This window comes from Archocentrus centrarchus, chromosome 9 (assembly GCF_007364275.1).
Source record: "Archocentrus centrarchus isolate MPI-CPG fArcCen1 chromosome 9, fArcCen1, whole genome shotgun sequence".
Classification (NCBI taxonomy): Eukaryota; Metazoa; Chordata; class Actinopteri; order Cichliformes; family Cichlidae; genus Archocentrus; species Archocentrus centrarchus.
The window spans coordinates 16009375-16032673 of NC_044354.1; the positions used below are offsets into that span (position 1 = coordinate 16009375).

Consider the following 23299-nt stretch of genomic DNA (forward strand, 5'->3'; position numbering starts at 1 on the left):
CTGTGAACTCTGCAGTTTCTATTGTTTCAATAACGTAAAGCACAGTATGACACACGTCTCTGTTTCCAGCTTTACAGTCTTCAAGTCTTAATTCAAAGCAAGGTTTGTATCATGTGTCCTTGTTAAGCCAAAATGCAAAAACCATGCATTAAAAACGAAGTACACCCATTCAATAGGTTGTAGAACCACAGCAATAACTTGACATAATTGTTTTCTGTGTGACTTTATCAGCCTTTCACATTGTTGTGGAGGAACTTTGGCCCATTTCTCTTTCCAAGCTTTAGCTGTCAGACAGATGGCCTCATATTTGACTCTAAAATGCTTTGGTATCCAGAGGAGTCTATGGTGGACTCAATGTATACAACGTGCTGCGGCTGCAAAACAAGCCCAAATCTTCACCCCTCCACCACCTTGCTTGATAGTTATGAGGTGTTTGTGCTGTGTTTGGTTTTCACCAAAGATGGCGCTGTGCACTTTGGCCAAACATCTCTGCTTTGGGCTCATCTGTCCAGAGGACATTGTTCCAGAAGTCTTGTGACTTCCTCAGATGCAATTTTGCAACCCAAAGCTGTGCTGCCTTCTGGCAACCCTCCAAACATGCCATACTTGTTCAGTCTTTATCTAATTGTACTGTCATGAACTTTTGAATTTGAGATGTAGCGCTTGGGTTTTTTGCAGTTTCTCTGAGCACTGCACGGCTTGACCTTGGGGTGAATTTGCTGGGATGTCCACTCGTGGGAGGATTGGCAACAGTCTTGAATGTTTTAAACTTGTGAATAAACTTTCTCACTGTAGAATGATAATTTCAGATTTCTTGGAAATGGCTTTATGACCCTTCCAGATTGATGGGCAGTAACAATTACTTCTTTAGATTGCTGCTGACATCTTTCCTTGGCATCATGTTAACACACACCTGAATGCTCCAGAACAGCAAACTTTTATAGAGGTGCTCACACTAATGCTCAGTTAATTAACTGCATTTGATTAGCAGCACCTGGTTGGTACTTTCCCTCATAATTCTCATGGAAGCAGTCAGGATGCACTTATTTTTTCAGATGCTGCTTCTGCATTTTGACTTAATTTTTGTCAAATAAGGCGCCAGTTTAGCTCAGTGGGTGAACAGGCGATGCCACATGGCTGGAGTGCAGTGGTCTTCCCCTTCTCTCTCCCCACTTTCCTGTCTATCTTCACTGCTCCACCATCCAATAAAGGCAAAAAATAAGCTTAAAATTGTCAAATAAACCACACAGTGCAATATGTAATTTTTTTTGTTTATCTGAGATTGCATTTGAGTAATTATAAAACCTGCTAAAGAACCCAATGCAATAATTTCATATCCTGATACATTTGAATTGAAAAGGGGGCGTGCTTTAAAACAAAAAAACACGATTCTATACGATATGAAATATTATTTGTAAAGTCAGTAGCAATATTGACTGCAGTGTTGACATTACTGCCAATTATATTTCCTTAGGAACACCAATGACATAGGACACATTCATTTAGCCTAATGTAGCCTACAAGGCCTCTGGCTAGAGTTACCTTTTTGAAAGTGACACCTGCAGGCTTGATCACATGATCTTATGTGACACAGATACAGGTTCTGGAGAAGTCCACTGCTCCACTGCATACACCAGCCTTAAGGGCATCCTTATTCATCAAAGAAAGGCTCCGTCTCAAAGGATCAAGTCAAACCTGCTTGCAGTAAACTGATGCAATTTAATTTTCACAAAAAAGAGGATTCTCTCACTTTCACTCCATAACCTCTGGGAAGACGGTTTGATGTAGCCCTGTAATGGCTGTGAAGCATCTCTTTGTGGAGTATGACAAGGTGAACGAACAAGGCACCTTCTCTCCTGGGGACATCCTCTCTGGAAAGGCGATAGTGGTGACGAGCAAGGAAATCAAAGTGCAGTGTTTTTCGGTCAAAGCCAAAGGGAAAGCTAAGGTAACGTGGCACGAGCAAGAAGGAGACTCTGTAGTGGTCCACAGCAACAAGAAGAAATACTTTCATTTTGAACACATTATTCTTCAAGATAAGAAAAAGGGAGATGGTTAGTATTATTGCATTAAAGCTTCTGAGCTGATGGATATTTAATTGGTGTAAACACACATACATGTAACTCTGTGTTTCTTTTCATAAGGTTCAGAAATCATCAGCTCCGGGAGGAATGTGTATTTATTCAACTTTGTAATTCCGAATATGTATGTGTGCCCCTATAACATTGCCTCTTTATATTAAATCTATATTATATAAACACTTTCTTACCATCTGTTGGAATGAAATCATTTCCCTCTGGGTTCTTTCAGAGACATGCCTTCATCTTATGAGGGGAAATGGGGCAGGATTGTGTATAGTTTGCGAGCACAGCTGACTCAGTCAATCTGGCTTGTACACAAAACCAAGACTGAGTTTCCTTTTCGGACCAAATCTGAGTTTCCCTTCGCCTCCAAATCTGAAATGATAATCATTGGACTTCAGGTACAAAAAAATAAATAAATAAAAAATTTGGCCTGAGCTTCACTTGAGCCCTCTTGAATGTGTAATGACTTATTTCAGTATCTTTATATTATACTAGGAGCAACAATATGCATCTAGGATTTCATTTTATGGCTCTGGAAAGGTTACTATGAACGTTTCCTCGGAAAAAATGGGATTAAAGCAAGGTAATGTGATTTCACACAGAATACGTTTTCCTGAGTTTTCCGAGCTATAACTAATGTGCTTTTTCCTTAACATAAACAGGCGAGGCAATGGGAGTCTCTGTGGAAGTCCTCAATGATTCAGCACAGACAGTGATACCCAAATTCTACCTATGTGAGAAGCAGACCTTTGTTGCTGAGTCAAAGAGAAAAGTGCACACCAATGACATCCTGTTTGGGACAGGAGACCCTGTTCCAGCTGAGACCAGTCAGACTACAACCAAAGTTCTGAGTGTCCCTCCGCAGCTCCCACCTACCTTCTTCAACTGCTCCATGATGAAGCTGGAGTACAGACTCAAGGTACAGACTGTGTCTACAGATACAGTATAATGGGATTAAGTTATGGCCCCCATTGTATCATAACACAGTGTCATATTGAGAGAGATCTGACTTTTAAAAAAAAGAAAAGATTTATGGTGACAACAGCGCCACGCAGTGGCTGCATGATGAGGACAGGAAGTGTGAGAGGGAGGAAAGGTTAAGGGGGGATTTCCTCGTGGCTTGTCCACACACTGATGAGACTACATCAAGTGTCACATTGCAGTCCAACCTGTTCCATCATGCCATCCGCTCCAACAGATTTAAGCCAGTGCTTTCAGTAAACACTGGTGCTGTGGTGGAGAGACAGAGCGTACTATACAATTAAGTTTGCAGAGGAAATAGATTTTGATTTAAAATGTCTGTTTTTGTTGTATCAGCACTCACAATTTAAAAAAAGCTTAAGTCATCAAAGCACATCTATTCATTTTTCAGCTGTATTTTAATTTTTATTTCATTTTTACAGGTTACCCTTGATGTCCCTATGTTAAGAGACCCTGTAATCAAACTCCCTCTGGTCATCATGCTGAGTTCACCAAAACCACATCAGAAAAATACAAAAAAGAGATCCATCTGGTTTACAAAACTTCCTGCTTAAAAGGATGTGTTAGATCAGCAGGAAGGGGCTTGCATGCTCTTTGAAAGGAGTAAAATAAAAACATGAGTGACTGCTCTTCGTGGCTGCTTTTAACTAAGTGGATGTTTTCGAGGGAAGTTGGAACTACCTAAAGTGCGCAAGTGTCCACTAGGTGGAGGTGTGGGCCCCATCAGTTAATTAATTTGAGGCTTTTCCCATATATTTATTCTTCAGCTCTGTATTCAACAGCCACGCCAAGGTAATGTGGGTATCATTTTACAGCAGCAAAAGCATAAAAAGTTGGTCGATTTTGCAGAGTTCATAAGTTAATACATTTAAAACCACAGTCAAATGTATCCCCATGTGTCCCTTTATTTTCATTACTGATGAACAGAAACTGAAGCAGTGGCCAACAGGCTTGCAGAATAAACTAAAACTATTAAAGCAACTGAAATAAGAGAGCCCTTGTTCCATGTTTGTACTTAATATCCTAGATAGACTTCCTGGATATTGGTTTTAATATTTCTTCCTGCCGTGCTGAAGAGCACCTGTCAGATCAGACATCAGAGCGGTGCACTGCTTCGTCTTATGTTTATAATTATTCTGATTATTTGAGGAAATATTATGACTATCAAAATCTAAAGAAAAAATGCAAAAACTTAGATACAATTAAAAATCCTTCACTTAAAATCATCCATCCATCCATCCATCCATTTTATTAATAATTTTAATGATTTTATTTATTTTTAGGCTTAATGTATACAAATTCTCATTCTTGAAAAATGGACACTGTAACTGACAAAAGATCATGTGTTAGACTGATATATGAATATATTTATATTTATATATATATTTATTTTATTTTTTAAACATTCTATTTTATTTTATATATTTATGTGTGAATTTCTAAACTGTGGCACTGAAACAGGAGTGGCCCTCCAAACTCATTGTACATTCTGAATAATTACAAACAAAGCACTTTATTCTATAAATACCAATTTATCAGTTCCTATATACTTTAAGATGTGCTCTGTACTTTGGTTGTGATTGGCCTGTCTTTAAGTACTTTATAAACCAAGAGGCAGTTTAATTTGGTGGGTAAAAGTCATGAGATAAACCATTTTTGTTTGTTTGATGTTTGCTTAGTTTTGTTTTTTGTAATTTTGTAATGTTGCCTTTATATATCACCACAATGGATTCTAAATCAAGTAATCAAGATGCGATAGAAGTGAAAACTATCACCTTTAATTCAAGGTGTTTAATTAAAGGGAATTTCAGCTATTTTTATACACAGCCGCCCATTTTCAGATGCTTAAAAGTAATTGGACAAGCTGACATACAGTAATACTAAATATGAGGATTGTTTTTAATACTTGTATGAAAATCCGGTGCAGTCATTGACTGCTTTGACATGCTCTGTTAGGCCTTTCCTGCAGCCACCTTCAGCTGCTGCTTGTCTGTGGTTCAGTTTGGTCTCCTGTAAATGAAAAGCACGCTCTATTGGGTTGAGATCAGGTGACTGACTTGGCCGTTGAAGGATATCCCATTTCTCTGCCTTGAGAAGCTCTTGGGTTGCTTTTGCAGTCTGCTTTGGCTCATTATCTGTTTGCACTGTAAAGGTCTGTCTGATCAGTTTTGAAGGATTTGTCTGAATCTGAGTTGGCATTGGCAGCTATATATTCCCATACCTCCACCATGTTCAACACATGATGTGGTATGCTTCAGATCATGAGCTGTTCCTTTCCTCTTTTCATTATTCTGGTTTCATCTGGTCACACACACACACACACACACACACACACACACACACACACACACACACATATATATATATATAAAACCTTTGCTTTTATATTCATTAAGGTGTCTCTTGATTGCAGACTTTGGTAATGACATGCCGACCATCTTGTGACTGTTCTGCATTTTGATTGCTGTTGTGAAGCGGTTTTCTTGACCAATCCACTTTAGTTGCCTTCTGTTGCTGAACTGTTAAGTGCACTCCTGATCAAGAATAAACCACATTGTGGATTTGGCCACTTCTAAAGTTTTTGTTGTCTCTCTGATGTGGTTATTTTTGGGGTTTCAGCCTAATAATGGCCTCCTTCACTTTATTCAACATTTCCTTGGACCTCATATTGAAAGTTCCTGTAAACGGCTACCAAAATCATTTGCTTCTTTTATCTGATTAATTTGTAATGGAAAAAAAAGCAGCGAGACACAGTGACTCAGAGAGAGCTGAGAATCAGATGTTAAGGGTTTCTCAAGCCTGTCGTTGTCCGTGGACTCGTTTTGCAACAGAGGAAAGTATTTAACAAAGGCACATTCATGATTCTAACAGAACATGTGTTACCCAACCAGCGGTTCTTAAGTGAAACCAGGCACATGTTCCTGACAGAAACTCAGACATCTTTCCTTGCCTAGGAGGGAACAAGATGTTGAGAGCTGAGCATTTTATGGTTGGGATTCATCCTAGAAACATTAGATCTGACTATTGTGGGACCAAATACAGCACACCCACCTACCCACAGAGAGAGAGAAAGAGAGAGGGAAAGAGAGATGGAGCGAGAGAGCAGCGTCTGGTTCTGACTCAGCAAAAACAGGGCTTCACGATTTCACAGTCAGCCCACAAAACAGAGGAAAAAAAAAAAAAGAAATGTCAGAAAAGACCTCAACATTAATGATACAAAAATATGAGCGTGCTCTGCACCGGCTTCAGATTCTAATGTTCTGGACTACTTGTCCACCGCACTGCTATTTTGGTAATTGGAAAATTAAAAATCATATTTCGGCTCACATCTGTTGCGACTGGCTTGTCAGCATGCGTGGTTTGAGTGTGTTAGGAAGTGTATTAACATTTGAGCAGAAACATAAAGTGCAATATGTCACAAGTAGATTTTAGTATATCAATTATTATAAGGAACTGTAATAACTTTGACAGTGCAATGACTATGTGGGCAGAGGAAGACTGGCAGCAGTTGACATATCTCAGCATAAGCTGGGAAAAAAAGAGAGGACATTACAGGATCTAAACAGTTTATGGTTAAATACAGTAGAAATCTGCAGTGTGGTAACACACAGATAGACCAAGCTCATTCTGCATCCTCCACCTGCACGGGGATATCTGCAAAGCAGCAGTGTAGGCCATGTTCTTCAGTGAAACAGAATACAAACTGTCATTATGGTTGAGGTACAGCGTGTGACAGATTCCTCTAATTCCGGGAACACCTGCATGAAGGCGTCTCTAGGGCAGCAGTTTGGTTCAGTCTTTGGCAGCAGTCCTGGTCTTGGCTGTGCTGTAGCAGAGCCTGCCTGGTAACCAGTCTGGCTCCATGTACAGTGCAAGCTGTCAGCCAGCCAGCTCCCTACACACGCACTCACACTCACACACAGAGAGACACTCGATGCACGCCACAGCCTTCCCTGGTTTTGGAGACAGGGTAGGGGAGGTGCGGCCTCTGGCACCTCCCACCTCCGTAGCCAGAGCGAGTACCATGACAACCATGTGAGCCTGCTGGCGACTCCCTGTCTTCATCGGCCACGGTTGCTATGGCAACTCCCCATGGGGCTCCCGCAGATCAGCGGGATGGGCGTCCAGTTGACTAACCCTCTCCCAGCTGGGGAACGGCTGAGGGAGTGCAAGAGAGAGGGGCGAAGAGGAAGGGAGGGTGCATGAATGTGTAGGATGGCACAGCAGAGCCTGGGGAGGGAGAGAGAGAGGTAGAGAGGGCGCTGGAGATGGAGAGAAAGGAAGGAGAGAGACTTCAGAAGGAGAGACACAGGAGACGGGGAGTCTGACCTGCTGAAGCGGCCTATTTCTGCCTACATACAGGCTTTTAGCTTGCCAGCAGACAGCAAAGTGTGCAGAAAATCTTTGGTGCAAATACATATTATGTCTGAATAATTGTCAATGCTTCTTCAGGAGCAGCTTTGATTCAGCGCACAGTCATTTGACTAATTGTGTTTTACCTGTTTTACACGATTCAAATTCTAATCCATCTATCAAAAAAAAAAAAAAAAAAAAAAAAGCTTCCTTAAAATGTGTGTCGTGCTGTCTTTCTTCCATTTTCCATTCGTGTCAGTGACAAGTACCACTTTTTGGGTTTGGACTCAGTGTAATAGGGCCACAGATGGCTCTGTGTCTGTAGTGTGGTTGGAGAAAGAAATGGCATCACTGCGTCCATTGGCTAGAGACTACTGAGGGGCTTTTTCTGCTCTCTAATTGCTCCAAGCTGCGTCCCCTTGAAGGGCCAGAGACACACAGATTTTCATGTGTGAAGGAGCGGGGGCAACCAAAGCTGAACCTGTTTTTAAAGGGGCCAACGTCCGTTAATGCTCGCATTTCACTGCTTTTTAATATGAATAATGTGTTTTAGTGTTGCAAAAATAAAAGGAGGGATTCACTTAAGTGCATTAAAATGAAGTTTTTATTTTGGAAAAGGAGAAAGATAAACTTCCCATTGTAAACATTTTCTGATCTTTTTCCATAAGTGCAGAAAAGTCTGATTTCTTCTTCTTCTTCTTTTTATTTTAATATAAAATCCTTAACATATTTTAAATGTATAAAAAAGTGACACAAGGCAATTCTGTCAGTGTTACAGAAGGCAAGTTGCCAAAAACATTCTATACTAAATTCAAATAATCTACAGTTTCTCCGATTATTTTCTCTATTATACGTGCAATAATACTCCTAAACTAAAACTAGCTCTACATAAAGTGTGACTATATTGTGCACTTGTAGTGGTAACCTTTGGAATTACAAATTGTTTTACTGTTCTAAAAAAATCCCTTGACACAAGTTGTTTGATTACACAAAGGATACAGTATAAAAACAAAAAAAGTGTTCAGTCTTATTTATGAAACTCAGAGAAGCACCCTCCCCTGCATAGGTGGACATTGCATATCTTGCAACCGAACACGCTTTCATGTCGCAGTCCCTTGTTGGTGCAGTTCCTGCAGCGGCGTGAGCGCTCAGACATGCGCTCTAGGCGATGTCCGTACTCTATGGGTGAATCTGCGTGTCTCTTGCGTGCTGCCCGCTCCATGCCCCTCGCCCCTTGGTAGTCTCCAATTAGCTGCTGTGCCAGCCGAACGCGGAAGTGGCGTTGGGTGAACTGCTTGCCGTTGAAGCCTGCTGGTGGCGTGCCCCCTCGGCTCTCCCTCAGGATAATATAGGCGTTGACGATGCACAGGTTGACATAGAACCACAGGAAGTAGCGCCACCACTTCTTACAGGGCCTGCCAACCTGGTAGCACTCCCTCAACTGGTCGCACAGGTCCACTCCCCTCATGTTCTCCTGGTACAACAGCAAGGGCAAAGGTCGAGGAACGCCAAAAGACAAACCTGCACCGTCCATGCTGTCATTCTCACCCTCCCCATCTGTCTCATGCTGCTGGCGGCCTGGACTGATACCAACAATTCCTGGAGCACAGTTGGTGGAGAGGCAGCTGACCACCTTCACATCCCTTGTCACGGTAGCAACCAGGTTGCCACGCTGGCATTGGTAGAACTCACCCTGGGACAGCTTTCCGACATTTCGTGGGCGGAGGACCTCTGGGTAACCTTTGCGTCCGGGCTGAGTGGGCCCACAGGCGTACAACCCGTCCCTCAGCAGCCTCTGGAGCAGGGGCACGGAGGTGAAGAAGCTGTCCATGAAGAGATGGTGGTACTGACCCTCCAGGCCACGCACTAAGGAGGTTACCACTCTGTAGCCCAGGCAGGCTATGGCCTCATCTTCACTGGGCTTGCCTACGTAGATCTTGGCTCTATGACAGTAGCCTGAGCGAGAGTCACACAGCATCCACACTGTCAGCCCCTTTCTCATGGGCTTGGAGGACATGTACTGGGTGGGGGAGAAACGTCCCTTTGTGACAATGGCACACTTGTCTATGGTCAAACAGCGATTGGGCACATACGCATCCCACATAGTGTTCTCCACCATATCAAGGAGAGGCCTGATTTTGAAGAGGCCATCATATCCACGCTCCCCACGCGCAGGCTCTGACTCACGGTCGCACAGCTGGAGATACTGGGTGAGTTTTTCAAAGCGCCTTGCTGTCATTGTCTTTTTAAAGCCTGCATTGCCAATGAAAATGTCACTCGCCCAGTACATGCCAGTGTCTGGAAGCTGATTGATCCCCATAAGAATATTCAGACCTACATAAGCTTTCATCTCTCTAACATCAGTGGGGTGCCAGTGGGGGTCTGATTTTCCACTCCTCCTTTGCCGATAGAGGGCGTAATTGTTTGTTTGTTCTACCATGTGTTCAAAAAGAGAATCTGGGAAGAGTATCCGGAAATAGTCACGGGTGTCAGCATCGTCCCCCAGCGAGTGCTGAGGGCCACTGACAGCGGAGAATGGTTCGATTGAAATTACCTGGTCAGGTTCACCCCAGAAGTCGGGAGAAGTGCAGTCCTCATCCAAGTCATCTTCAAAGCTGAAAAAACTCCTGCGCTCCTCCTCCTCCAAATCGGAGAAATCAATATCCGAATCGTTTGAGGTGGTGTCAGAGCAGTTAGTGGAGGTAGAATAATAGCAGTCCTCCGCATACTCCTCCTCGTCGTGCTTGATCCCATTGCTGCCAGTGACCAAAATTATGTTGCAGCCTCCTCCCGCGATGAAGCTGGCCGCGTCTGCAGTCTCCGCCGCGGCTGCTGTGCTCGTGAATCCATTCTCCCCCTCGCCGTCCTCCTCCTCCCGCACTTCGTCTTCCTCGTCCGAGTCTGGCTTTCTGTACGGAATCTCAAACCACTTCACATCGGCTGAAAGGTTAAGCGGAGAGTCTTGGCTGTCGCACACCGCTGTACTTTCTGTGTCCGCGCTAGTTTCCAAAATAGTAAAAAGCTCTCTCCCTTTTCTTGCCGTCGCCATGTCGGGGTATTAAAGTGCCCCTGCATGAGTCTTTTTATGTATATTTTTTCACCGTGGAAAAATATTCGCACAAACCGGCCATCCGAAATGAACTGATGTGCACTTAACAGCAGCCTCTTCTCAAAAAACTTGCCAGTGGTGGACCTATGCGGCGTCTATAAGCTTGATTCTCATTGTTTCCGCTCCTGGTTTTTCTGGGCTTTGTAGCGCAGTGTGGCCGCAGACGTCAGAAGCTGCATGCATGTCCTGCTTTGTAGGGCGTTTTGCGACTGCAGCTGGTGGGGTTGCTAGTTCGCTAGGCTGGCAGATGGCCGCTTGCTGTTCTAATGCCCGCTGGCATTCCCCACCATCAATAAGCCCGATACCCATTTCTGAGGCCGCGGAGATACAGAAACCTACAGCTTAAAAACCCAAACGTCAAAATCACATGCTGTCAATCAGCTGTCAAATCAAAACAGCTGTGAAAACTTGTGGCTGCTGTAAAACGGATCACAAACTGTAAACGGGACCCGCTTTGCAAACATCTTTATTGTTTTTAAGTTTATTGAGGTTTTTTTTTTTTTTTTTGAATGCAAACTATGATGAGGAGATGCGTGAAAACCCACACGTCGGTATTAAAAGTACAGGGATGGATGTTTACACGCCGTGCAGCACTCCCCATCCATCCATTTGCCAAACAGACTCCACAATGAACTCGGGCAGAGAAGCAGTTTGTTCATTCATAAACATGCTTCTTCCCTCTGACAGGTTCTTACATGAATCTGAAGCCCTATAGGCTATTGTGGAATTAGGGACCTCCCTCTATTTTATGAATGTGGGCAGATACTCTTGTGTTTTACTCTCAGACTGAGGTTGAAGATCTTGATGAGATTGATCCCCCTGCAGGTAGAGGCTTTGACCCAGGAGATGCAGGGCTTTTCCGTCCCACAGTGCCATTTCATTGTTTTGTGCAATGTAAATAAAGATGTCTTATTTCAATTAGTTTTTTCTGTTTACACAATATCCACTGATGGCTCTGCCAAGCACTTTCTAAGAGTCTGTGAGGTTTGCCAGTGTAAGGTATCTTTCACTCTTCATTGCCATTATGCACATATCAGTGCAACAATTGTAGTTATAAACCACAGCTCATAAAAAGCAACCCTTTTATTATTATTGTTTATGTTTTACAGGGTTTTTAATTGGCAGCTCAAAATGACCCTTGCAGTATGTGGTTTAGGGTTAATCAAGGACGCTTTTGATATTTCTGTACCATTACGTGTTATTGTAAATTAAAGCCAATGTACACTACTCTGTGCTGACATAGCTGTGGTAGTTATATATTATCATACATAAACAGCATATTGCTGTGAGTCACTTTCCTACAACAAATGGCAGAATGAGTAAAATAAGACCTTTGCGTTTGACTTGAAATATTAAAACTCTTCTTCATCAGTCATTTGAGTGAGGCCTGGTTAAATCATGTATTTTTCGTTTTGTGGGGGTGGGTGGGGGCTGCAGGAAGGGTCCTTCCCAAATTCTTTTAGCTGTGGCCTGAGTCTACATGGCTGGCTGAGCACTGGGTTGCTGCCCCTGGGCCCTGCAGCAGAGGCACGATTTATGCGTCCTTCCTCACTAGCTTATTGCACAGATTCTTGTTGTCTCAGTGGTATCATATTGCCTCCCTGAGCTAGAGGCCTTGCTGCTGTTTGTATCTGCAGAGAAGGCACTGAATGACGTATGAGCAGCGCACACTGGGAACCAGTATGTTGAAAAACAGTGGAAAATGAGGGAGGCTGTGGACCTTCGATATCCAGCCCAAAAATAGAAGTGGAGGGGGGGTGGCGGCTCACTCCAGCGTTTCCAGGCCCCTGGAGCAGTGCACTGCAGCAGACCCCTCAGAGACTCCTGCGGTGGGGTGGAGAGACGTCAACCAATGGGGGTGCAGGCGTTCTGAGTGCGTGCGTGCGTGTGTGCCTGTGCGGTAAACTCAGCTCCTTCACTGCTCAGATCCTTTTCTTGTGGAGTTCAGAGATGGTTTTTGAGTGAGATCGTGTGTGTGTGTGTGTGTGAGAGTGTGTGTGTGTGTGTGTGTGTGTGAGTGTGTGTGTGTGTGTGTGTGTGTGTATGTGTGTATGTGTGTGAGTGTGTGTGTGCGTGTGCATCTGCTTGCGTGTGAGCCAGTGGTGCAACCACTGCAGCTCCTGCTTTAGAGAGACGGACTCTTCTCTCTGTCATTCCTTGGCAGAGTGTCTGCTTTGCTTATGTGTATGTATAAGTTTGTCAGTGAGGGGCTTGTTATTAATCATAACGTCTTCTTCCACTGATAGCAGCACCCTTAGACTCAGCTGATGTGATTGGAATTAAGAAAGCAAACCATAAGCAGTGTGGTAGATTAGTTAGTAAGCAGACCATCAGATGATTTGATGAGCTGATATTTGACATACGTTTGGGAACTGATTAAATGTAACTTATTAAAGTAACCTAAGGTGCCTTTTTTGGACACCTGTGTATATTATGGACTCTGCGCCAAAGTGTTGCCTGATCATTAACTGGTTTGTAGAGTATTTTTGAACCCTCTCACCTGCTCAAATGCTTGATGATGTGTAATTTTGACCTTGAGAAATATTCACCTGATTGCCCGCCCCCTCCCTTTAGGCAATAGTAACACACTGCCCTCTTGTGTTGGCTGAAGAGAAGTGATCACTAAGCAGTTTTATAAAGTTGGAGACCAAGTTTTTTTTTTAATGATGTGTATTTTATTTTCACTGTCAAATATTAATATGATTATTATGGCCAAGCTCATCTATGCAGTGAAACACATAGATGCTGTATTTTGGTGTACTCAGAGTGTGATGATGTGAAAAATCCAGTGTGCTTTGAGGTCAGCAGTCTTCTCCTGATTTCCTCATTGTTTATTAGTGTTATTTACACTGATAGTGTGTCTCAGAATGAATATGGTAACTACAATGAAGATTTATTAATGATGATAGTGAACAAACTGGCACCCTTTTTGTTCTATGGCAGCCAAGTGTTTGTGCATATTTAAAAATATATATTTGTCTGTAAAAAAAATAACATTTTAATTATGCTCTACGCAGCAGATGAGGAAATACTTTGAGGTGGGCAACAGGTTATTTTACAAAGCAGATAAAGCTGCTGCAGAACTTTATATACTTTGGCCACTAGATGGAGGAAACAGACAGAATACTGAGGGAGATGAAACCAATACATCACGTTTTATTCTCTCTTTGTGTACAGAGTTCTCTTAACAGAGCAGTGGAATAAGGAGTCTCTGTGTATTACTGACCTAAGTTCTCACTTGGCTCTTAGTCCTCACATCATGTGTTCCTCATTATGCCTTTTGTACTGGAACAGGACTCACAGACCTCATCACTGAGGCCTTGGCTCTGCTTTTTGCACAGTTAGCGCTTCTGCAACTTCAGGTCTTAGAAAAAAAAAAATCAGTAAACTTACTTATTCCTTCACTTCATTCATTTTCTCACATAATTCAGCCTTTGTGCGGTAATTTTATAATTTCACTGGCCTTCATTTAAAATGCTAAGTAGAAAATGTTTTATGAGGAAAACCACAGTCTTTTCTGTAGGAAGGTGATGCAAGCTAGGTGAATTTATTATTCTGAGGACTGGAAATGTACAATGTTTCATATACCAGACCCTACTTTTTTATAACTCTAACTTCTCTCTATTAACATTCCTAAAACTGTTTCATGAATTAAACAATGGATGGATAAAAATATCAACATCACTGTCATAAACATCCTAATTGGGTTTATACCAAATTAGAAGCAACTGCTCATTAGTTCAGGCCAATCAGTTTTTGCCCACAAGAATCAGGGTTGCACACAGCTGGCCAGGAGAAAGAACAGACAGTATAAAAACGGGGTGGGCAATTAATTTCTTCAAGGGGCCACACAAGAGTCTGTCACTGTTGTGGTGGGCCACAACAATAAGCTTATAAATTCATATTGAGCAGAACTGAGTTCAGGTTATTGGTCCTAGTATCTCATGTGGCCCTTTGGGAAAATTAATTGTCCACCCCTGGTACAGGTTTGAAAAAAAAAAAGTAATTGCAGGAGTGCCATAAACCTGCATTCTTCTTTAATAGCCAGCAGGAGGAAGCTTCTCTGGTTGCAGAAAGACTTGCAGTTGTATAGCAATCTATGGGGAAATGGCCCTCAGCTTTCCTGCTCTGTGCTCTCACTTCTCCTGATGACTTTATTGGCTCACTCACTATTTTCAGGTCATATTGAATTATACTTGGAGTTTCATTTAGTAAGTTATGGTCATTCGTTCATTCTGTTAGTTGAACCTTGGATTCAGGAGGAACAATGGGGTTTTCATCCTGGCCCCGGAACACTGGACCAGCTCTTTATCCTCTCAAGGATATTTGAGTGTGTGCAGGAGTTGTACAACCACAGCTTGATCTGCCAGCAATAAGTCGGTCCGAAGCGGAGTTCTTGATCTACTGGTTGATCTGCATCCCTACCCTTTCATGACCTCTGGGTAGTGACTGACTGATATTGTGGATACAAGTGGCAAAATTGAGCTTTCTCCAAAGGGTGGCTGGGCTCAGCCTTAGAGATAAGGTCAGAAGTTCAGTCTTTAGAGTAGAGCTAAAGTTGCCAGCTGAGGCGGTTCAGGCATCTGATAAGGATGCTTCCTGGGTGCCTCCTAGGTGAGCTGTCCTGGGCATGTCTCACCTGGAGGAGGCACTGGAGGACATGCTGGAGAGATTATGTCTCCCAGCTGGCCTGGGAACGCCTCAGTGTTCTGCTGGATGAGCTGGAGGAGGTGGCTGGGGAGAGGGAGGTCTGGGCTTCTCTGCTCAGACTGCTGCCCCTGCGACCTGGATGGATGGATGGATCTTAATGCTAAGAGTTAGAAAGAAGAATTATCAAGGAAATGCTCATTGTCTAGCAATTTGTCAATCACAAGTCAAAAGGCAATGTGTGTATGTGGCGTCCTTGGTTTCACAGATCCACCCCTCACTTGTCACTAGTTTCAAAACACCAAGAGGGCTATGGCAAAAACACTCAACTTGAGGCTTCATAACGGAGTTTTGCTAACCAGTGGGTGAAGTCACAGTGGCTACGCCCATCGTTTAAACTGCCTATGGGAGAAAGGGAAACACTGAATGTTGTCAACAGACTTCATGTGCAAATAAAACATACACAATATTCCTAATAATTCCTTCAGTCGACTAAAATGCAGTGTCTGGTGAGGAAAATTGTTGAATTTTAACCTTTATTCTCATGATTATTACTTATTTAAATTAATGTCATTCTTTTTAAGTGTTTCAAAGTTTCAAAAAAAATGCTCTAAGGGAGTACTAAGGGAATTCCCTCTGCCCTCTACCGCTGGGCCTGCATATGGGTGTCGTTATGTTGTTATCATGTGACAAAACACGCAGAGACAGATTGCCACAGTGACGCACCAGAGACCGCGAAATATGGCACTTATGGGGATTGTGTAAGTGATTTGTCTGCTACATGCAAAGAATGACCGGGAAACTTTTCACACGGTAATAAACAAACAAAACAATTGTTTTGAAGAATGTGTTGTTAATCCTCTAACACATGTCAGCTCATAGCGTCCTTTGTCTGCATTCATGGAAAATGAGCGTCACTACTGATCTGAAATGTAATTAATGTTCTCTATGAATGACAGTCAACGTAGAGTGCCTATCACTAGCTTATCCCTTTCAATTGAATACACTGCTACGATTTTATTATTAGCAGTAAATCATGTGTTCGCATCCGAGTCTCCCAGATTAAAAGAACTGTTTTCATGTTGTCTTTAATCAGATCCAAATGTTCTGGATGGGAGAGAATACAAACAAATGGATCATGTGTGTTGTACACAATTACTTTTCAGTCCTGTAAGTAACAAACAACGGACTGATTTCACTGTCAGATCACGACTCACGTCATTCAGAACTCAAAGCTACACAAAGTGAAAGCTCTTGGAGAAGTCCATCTCAACTGCCTGTTTCTTTCTTGCCTTCTTTTCCCATGGGTTTATGTTTCCCTCCTATTGGGTCTGTATTGGTGAGCAATTCAGAAAACCTGCTAACCTCACAGGATTTTTGAGGGAGAACAATCACCTTGAACTTTAAAAGCAGCACATTCATCCCCATGACAAATTCATTTCTCACCACTGGATCCACATTACACAATCAATATGCAGCGGGGGCCTTTGTTTCACGTCTTTTGCAAAGAGCATTTAATGCGTAGGAAAAATGACCTCACTACGGGCTCGCAGATGCTTGACTGCAGCCTTATATGATTTTGAAGCAAGCAAGGTTAATAACTATACTGCCCAGAGCAAGCTGATCCACACCTATGCAACATACTACGAATTCAGGTTCAGATTTGCCATTTGAGATTCTTATATTTCACAGAAACTAAAGAAGTGACTTTACTGGGTGTAAGTGCAGAATGACTGACAGCAACATGCGGTTTAACCATTCATTTAAAGACGTGCCAGTTATCGGTTATCCTCAGGCCATCACATTCTGTAACTGTTATCACTTTTAAAAGCCATTAAAGTTTCAATTGTCACATTACCAGATAACTTGTTTTTCTCAGTTTTACAAGCCTGATTGTGTTCAGCTTCAACAGATGCCAGTGACCACTTGCACAATCTATGACGGCGAGCAAAAAGTTCCAGATCTGCTGCTTCATGAACATCTCAGCGTCAAAGAAAGTTATTGCACCAGGAAGCTTGGACGCCTTAATTTCTTTGCTTGTGTCTTTCTTCTTACTCTTGGGAATTACTCAATGGACTCTGGGCTCTCGTTAATACAGCCTTCTCACATTAGGGCAGCAGAGGGAGGAAGTGACCACATATGGACCTTGTTACCAGCCCTTGATGCAGACATCAGGTCACAAAACAAGGGGCTGCATGGGGTGATGTGTGTGTGCATGTGTGTGTGTGTGTGTGTGTGTGTGCGTGTGTGTGTGTGTGTGTGTGTGTGCGTGCGTGTGTGTGTGTGTGTGTGTGTGTGTGTGTGTGTGCAATAGAAGGACACTCCACACTCTACAAAAGTCTGTAATCCTGCTGTACAACCACAACATCTCCTCTCAGGTCATATCTTTAGGTACTTACAACTGTAATTGGTCCTGCCTTTTGCTTTATCCTTACATTGACCACAGCTGCTGAACTTGATTATAAACAGCTATGTGTATCATCCTTAATGCATAATAATTGTATTACACTAACAGTGATCCTACAGCTTGAAATAAGTGACTGTGAAGGATGAGTTGAGTTTGATAAATTAGAGTACACTGTGGAATAAAAGGTTTGCAGGGTAGACAGCCAGTCTTTTAAGATGAAGAGGACCTGGTTCTCTGAAAGGAAATGACCTATAAACAGACTTGCAAATTTCAGTCCAAACATTCTCATGACTTCTCTAAACAAAAAGAAAAAAAAAAAGGAAAATATTTCACAGTGAGGGAGCTATCACCCCTCTGCAAGTGTTTGGGTTAAACACCTGTGCTGTCTGTAAAGCATAAGTGACAGTTTTCAACCTTGACTTTAAGGTTTAAATGTGGGAACAGTTAATGAATAAATATTATTGACACTATCGAGCAACACATCCATAACAGAGAAATAGCACTATGGTGTGCACTGCTTTTCAAGTAATACCCAGAAATTTACACTGTGAGTTGATGAACCAAGTGGGACCACTATTGTTATTTCATACATCTGTTTATTTTGATCACTTTTTTCGTCAAAGGGGTGACTGAGTGGACAACACACACAGAAAGAAACCTGGTATCTATAACCACAGATTAACCGAGGAAAGGCATGTCTGGTCTTTGAACGTGTATGACTAAAATAAGGACTCATATTTATTTGCTTGCTGTTGCTGTTGTGGCGTCAAAGCCAAGTGTAGGGAGGCTTGTTACTGTGAGACATCTTCCTCTCTCAGCCTGAGTCATGTCTGAGAGCAGGAGGGGACAGAGGAGCCTTTGTAGCACTCTCAGTCTCAGTTCCCACCTCTGAAAAGCTTGGATTTTTTTTGTCCAGTCTATGTTGATTTGCGAGAACATGCAATTTTTAAAAGAACGACATTCCTAGATATTAACTGATCTCTTTTATGCACACAAAAATTCAGGGATCTCTGCTATCAGGTCGGAAATGACAAAACACAGAGCACGTGTTCTACACGTGCAGCCTTGCAACATATTATACAGTGTATCACAAAAGTGAGCACACCCCTCACACGTCTGCATATATTTAAGTATATCTTTTCACGGGACAACACTGACAAAATTTGTCTTTTAAGATCCTCAGAGAGTACTTTGCCATGAGGTGCCATGTTGGAACTTTCAGTGACCAGTATGAGAGTGTGAGAGCTGTACTACAAAACTGAACACACCTGCTCCCTGTGCACACCTGAGACCTAGTAACACTAATGAGTCACATGACATTTTGGAAGGGAAATGACAAGCAGTGCTCAATTTGGACATTTATGTGTGTAGTCTCTTAGGGGTGTACTCAATTTTGTTGCTGCTGGTTTAGACATTAATGGCTGTATATTGAGTTATTTTGAGGGAAGAATAAATTTACACTGTTATATAAGCTGCACACAGACTACTTTTCATTGTGTCAAAGTGTCATTTTGTCAGTGTTGTCCCATGAAAAGATATACTTAAATATCTGCAGAAATGTGAGGGGTGTGCTCACTTTTGTGATACACTGTATACCTTAAAGACCACTGTGGCTTTTTGTGATAAATTTACTGGGAATTCTGTTCTTCATGCAGCAGTTTCATCATTGTATCACATACCAGTCACACCCATGGACAGAAAAAAAAAGTAATGATGATGAAGAGACTCAGCAGAGCAACTGAGAAAAACAGTTCCAGACATTGTGGAATTAATCTAATCTCTTAGACTAAGGACAAAGGACACTTCGGAAATACAGGATCCCCAGAGTATTCTCCAACAAAGAGGTGTTTTGTTAGTGGTTCAGAATAAATTATATTCTGTTTTAGATAAGACTGGAAACTTTTTCTCTTGCACTTTAGTTAAGACTCCTTTTTAAGAAAAACCTTGCTGTTCATGCTTAACTATTTATTTGTTAGTTACTGAAGATGATTTGTGTGTGATTCTGACCTCCAGGGGCTTGATCAGCTATGCATTCTGTAATATAGATAATATTCATTATTCATTATTCTTTATTCTTTATTTTGATCTCCATTAGCTGTAACAATTACAGCTACTCTTCCTGCAGTCTTCACCAACACAATGACATCATTTTACCAAAAAAATAAATAAATAAATAAATAAATAAATAAATAAATAAATAAATAAATATCCCCATCCTCCCAACCTCCCCACCCTTACACACACACACACACACACACACACACACACACACACCTACAATTACACAAATATTCACAAACCCAGAAACTCATAGTTCAATGTAAATATAATTTCAATATGATTATTACAAAATTAGTCACAGGAATGTAATTGATCACCATGTGGTTTTAAAAAACGTGTAAACGCACACTATATGGACAAAAGTATTGGGGCACACTCTAAATCTCTGAATTCTCCTTTGGAATCAACATCTGCACCAGGAGTTTCAGGCCATGGGTTTCCATGGTCGAGCAGCTCCTGTGGGTGTAATGTAAAGGTGGCCCAGTACTTTTGCCCATATTTTTGCAATCTGTCTAGGAGTGCTAATTTCAGTGCAAAGTTGATCCCAGGGCGTAGCACTCACTCATCCGTTTTCTCCTTTGTCCTCTTCAGTTTGTTCTGGGCAAATGTATCCAAAAGGGTTTCAAGGGGGGGCAGGAATTAAATTGTGTGTGGGAGTTGCTTTAGGATCATATTGTTTTAATTATTTTTTATCATAGTGTAAAATATGTAAATTATCCCATGGCTTAATTGCCATTTGGTGAATATGGTATGGTAAGAGCAAAGTGAGGCCCATCAGCAGCAAAGTATAAAAGGCTACCTGTTGCCCAATTAGTGGTTGCTGCTGGTGGAGGCCATGAGTGCTGTATATCCCCTCCGTGTCCTTTCATTACAGCTTTAATCTAAGAATTATTGCAGATTTCATCAGGCTTAAATTGTCTCAGTGTGACTTCCTGATTGAACAGTGATACTGTATAAAACATAGGATAGGATTCAATTATCTTTATTTATTCAATTATCCTTGTTACATCTGTGCCTAAAAGTACTTTTAGTGCTATCAAGTGCCTTTTGAGATGAAAATGAATTGAGGAGCCCATTGCTTTCTTTGTGAATTACTTTGTGTATAAGTTGCTCTGTTTTCTTTACCATCTGCCTCAGCATGGGCATGATTGAATGCTCACATCCAGAAATGCTGGTTTCTCCTGCTTGCTTCAACTCAAAGTAACATTTGAAAATCAGTGCCATGACCCCAGTATGCATGAGTGATTTAGCTCAAGCTGTCCAGGCACTGAGCTTGTTTGGGGAAAAAGGCGAGGTCATCTTACAATGTGTCTGCTAAATGAGCTTGGTAAGAAAATAGATAAATAAAAAGGGAACACAGTTTACACTTTGGATAATTACTCACCCTCTTACTTCTGTGATCTGACAGGCATGTGTTAAAAAGTCCCAGAGACAAAACTTATTTCATGGATTTGTTTTCTTTACAGATAAACAGTTTGAGGAAATAAAGCTATCATAGTGTGAGTGATATTTGGAAACTCTTTACTGTGCATAGATTTAAGCTTCTTACCACTAGATTTCTATTTTGTGTATTGAAGGTTCACTTAAATGTATTACAACGAGAAGTATTTTATTTATCCCACATCTTGAAAATTCTTTTGTTACAGCAGTTGAAATGATGACAAACTACTACCACTACTACTAAATGCTCCCGTTTTCGCAAAGATTTTTATGCTGGATGCCCTTCCTGACACAACCCCCAAGGGATTTGTGTCTACTCCTGGGTTCAAACCAGGAATCTTTTGTTTGTTAGGCTACCACTACCACTATTATTATTATTATTATTATTAATTTATATAGATGTACTGTTTTATTTATGGTGATGTGGATGTGGTACAAAAAATTTCCTAATCTGTCCTTCTGGCAGCTGAGCTGAATCAGGAGGAGTAAGAAATGGTGAAAAGAAAACAAAGAAAGCAAACAAGAGCATGGTGGTGGTAGTATCATGTTTCAGGGCTGCCACTTTCCTTACAGACTCCCATGTTAATATGTCCAACTTTACAGTATTCTAAACACATGTTTACAGCCTGGTACAGAAAGGCTTTGGCCTCTACGGATAGTTTCCCCCTTCACAACAACTGTCCAGTTGATAAATTCATATTAAAACTCTGTATAGTGGAATTAGGGTCATGTCTGCTATAGATATAGCTATTTGCTGTCTGCACAAACAGATCCAGTTCGGAAGTGAGGCCTATCACTTCCGAACTGGATCTGTTTGTGATATTTGTGCCTTTTAATTGAATTATCTGAAAACTAACATGGTCTGCAGTGCGGTACAGACTGTCTAAGAAGTCTGTCTTTCCGTTCAGTTATTTTATTAGTTATTTTACATGTGTTCAGTTTATGGTTACAACTTGCTAAATAAGCTTGCTAGCCTTGCTAGTTGAAAACTCAGCAGTCTACCCTACCATCCAAATATGGAAACCTTTGGCTCTAAAAATAACTCAGGTGGCTGCAGTGAAAATGCCAAAATTGAGTCTTCAAAGTGTTTTTCTATACAGTCTATGGTAGAAAATTGATTCTGTGTATGTCTATAGTGTCCCTCTATCCCTCATAGCTTTTCACTATTTCGCAGTTCTTTAGGAGAAAACAAATGGTCTGAGCAAAGCAAGACTGTTGTTTCCATTGCACAACACCAACTCTTTTGGTTAGCTGAGTGTGAAAACTGTGTGATTGCGGCCCTGTACAACATCAGTGTTTTGTTGAATTTACTTTAACTTTAACTAGTGTGCCAAAGTGTGGCAGGCCAATAAATAAATCAAATCATAGGCCTGTTTGCTAATTAGAAACAGTTCTTTTTTGTTAGACTTTTCATCAGTCTTATGAAGATGCTTATGCACTAAATTCCCACAACTGTACTCCACTGGGTACAATTTCTGATACAGCTGGAGATTATTCATGTTATTATTTCTCAATTTGCAGCTACACCCATAAGTTTTATTCTAAGATGGGCATCTGACTTTTTTTTTTTTTTTCATGTTTTCTTTGGCCAGATGTGTCTCACCACAGCTCCATGAGTTATACTTCTGTCATACATATTACTGTGCCAGGAAGGGCCTGGTGATTTCTATAACTGTGGATACACTATGAATTACACTAGCATTAGTACAGCCCAACAACAAATATAGCATTGTACTGCCTCCATTTTAAAGAAAACCAATAAAAAAGATGAAATGCTAAGAGTAATTTAAAATCAGACCAGTTGAAATGGCCCTGTAAAGAGAATTATAGACCAATAATTTGATTTATGGTTATGTGGGAGAGTTATGATAAATCAAAGATGTTTACAGAGTCTTCTTGTGGAACTAGGAGAATCTTAATTGTACCATGCACAAGATATTCAGCTGCTTTCCACATAGCACTGTGCAATCCCTAATATTTAAAACTTAGTAAATATACAAGAATCAACTTATCTCTGATTTCTGCACACAAGAATTTATTGTGTCTTGAAAATCTTGTTTACTAGAGGCCACAGCGCTTAACCAATTGCAGTTTTACACAGTTTGGCAGGTGTTCATAAGTCCATCTGTCAGTGAACACATTTTTCAACACAATAGCTTCCAAACCCTGCAAGACACAGTAACAAAACTTTACAGGTGTGAAACCAGATTCTTTACA

At 41.4% G+C, this 23299-nt stretch overlaps 2 protein-coding genes across 2 annotated transcripts; one reads left to right on the plus strand and one right to left on the minus strand.

The window, feature by feature from the left end:
• The first annotated feature begins 1795 nt into the window (after window positions 1-1795).
• LOC115786162 (arrestin domain-containing protein 3-like) lies at window positions 1796-3619 on the plus strand. Its single transcript, XM_030738211.1, has 6 exons — window positions 1796-2054; window positions 2145-2205; window positions 2311-2482; window positions 2580-2667; window positions 2747-3003; window positions 3488-3619. Exons 1-6 carry the CDS (start codon window positions 1796-1798, stop codon window positions 3617-3619), a joined length of 969 nt encoding a protein of 322 aa, XP_030594071.1.
• A 4826-nt stretch (window positions 3620-8445) lies between these two features.
• LOC115786163 (piggyBac transposable element-derived protein 4-like) lies at window positions 8446-10467 on the minus strand. Its single transcript, XM_030738212.1, has one exon. It carries the CDS (start codon window positions 10465-10467, stop codon window positions 8446-8448), a length of 2022 nt encoding a protein of 673 aa, XP_030594072.1.
• Between the last annotated feature and the right edge of the window lie 12832 nt (window positions 10468-23299).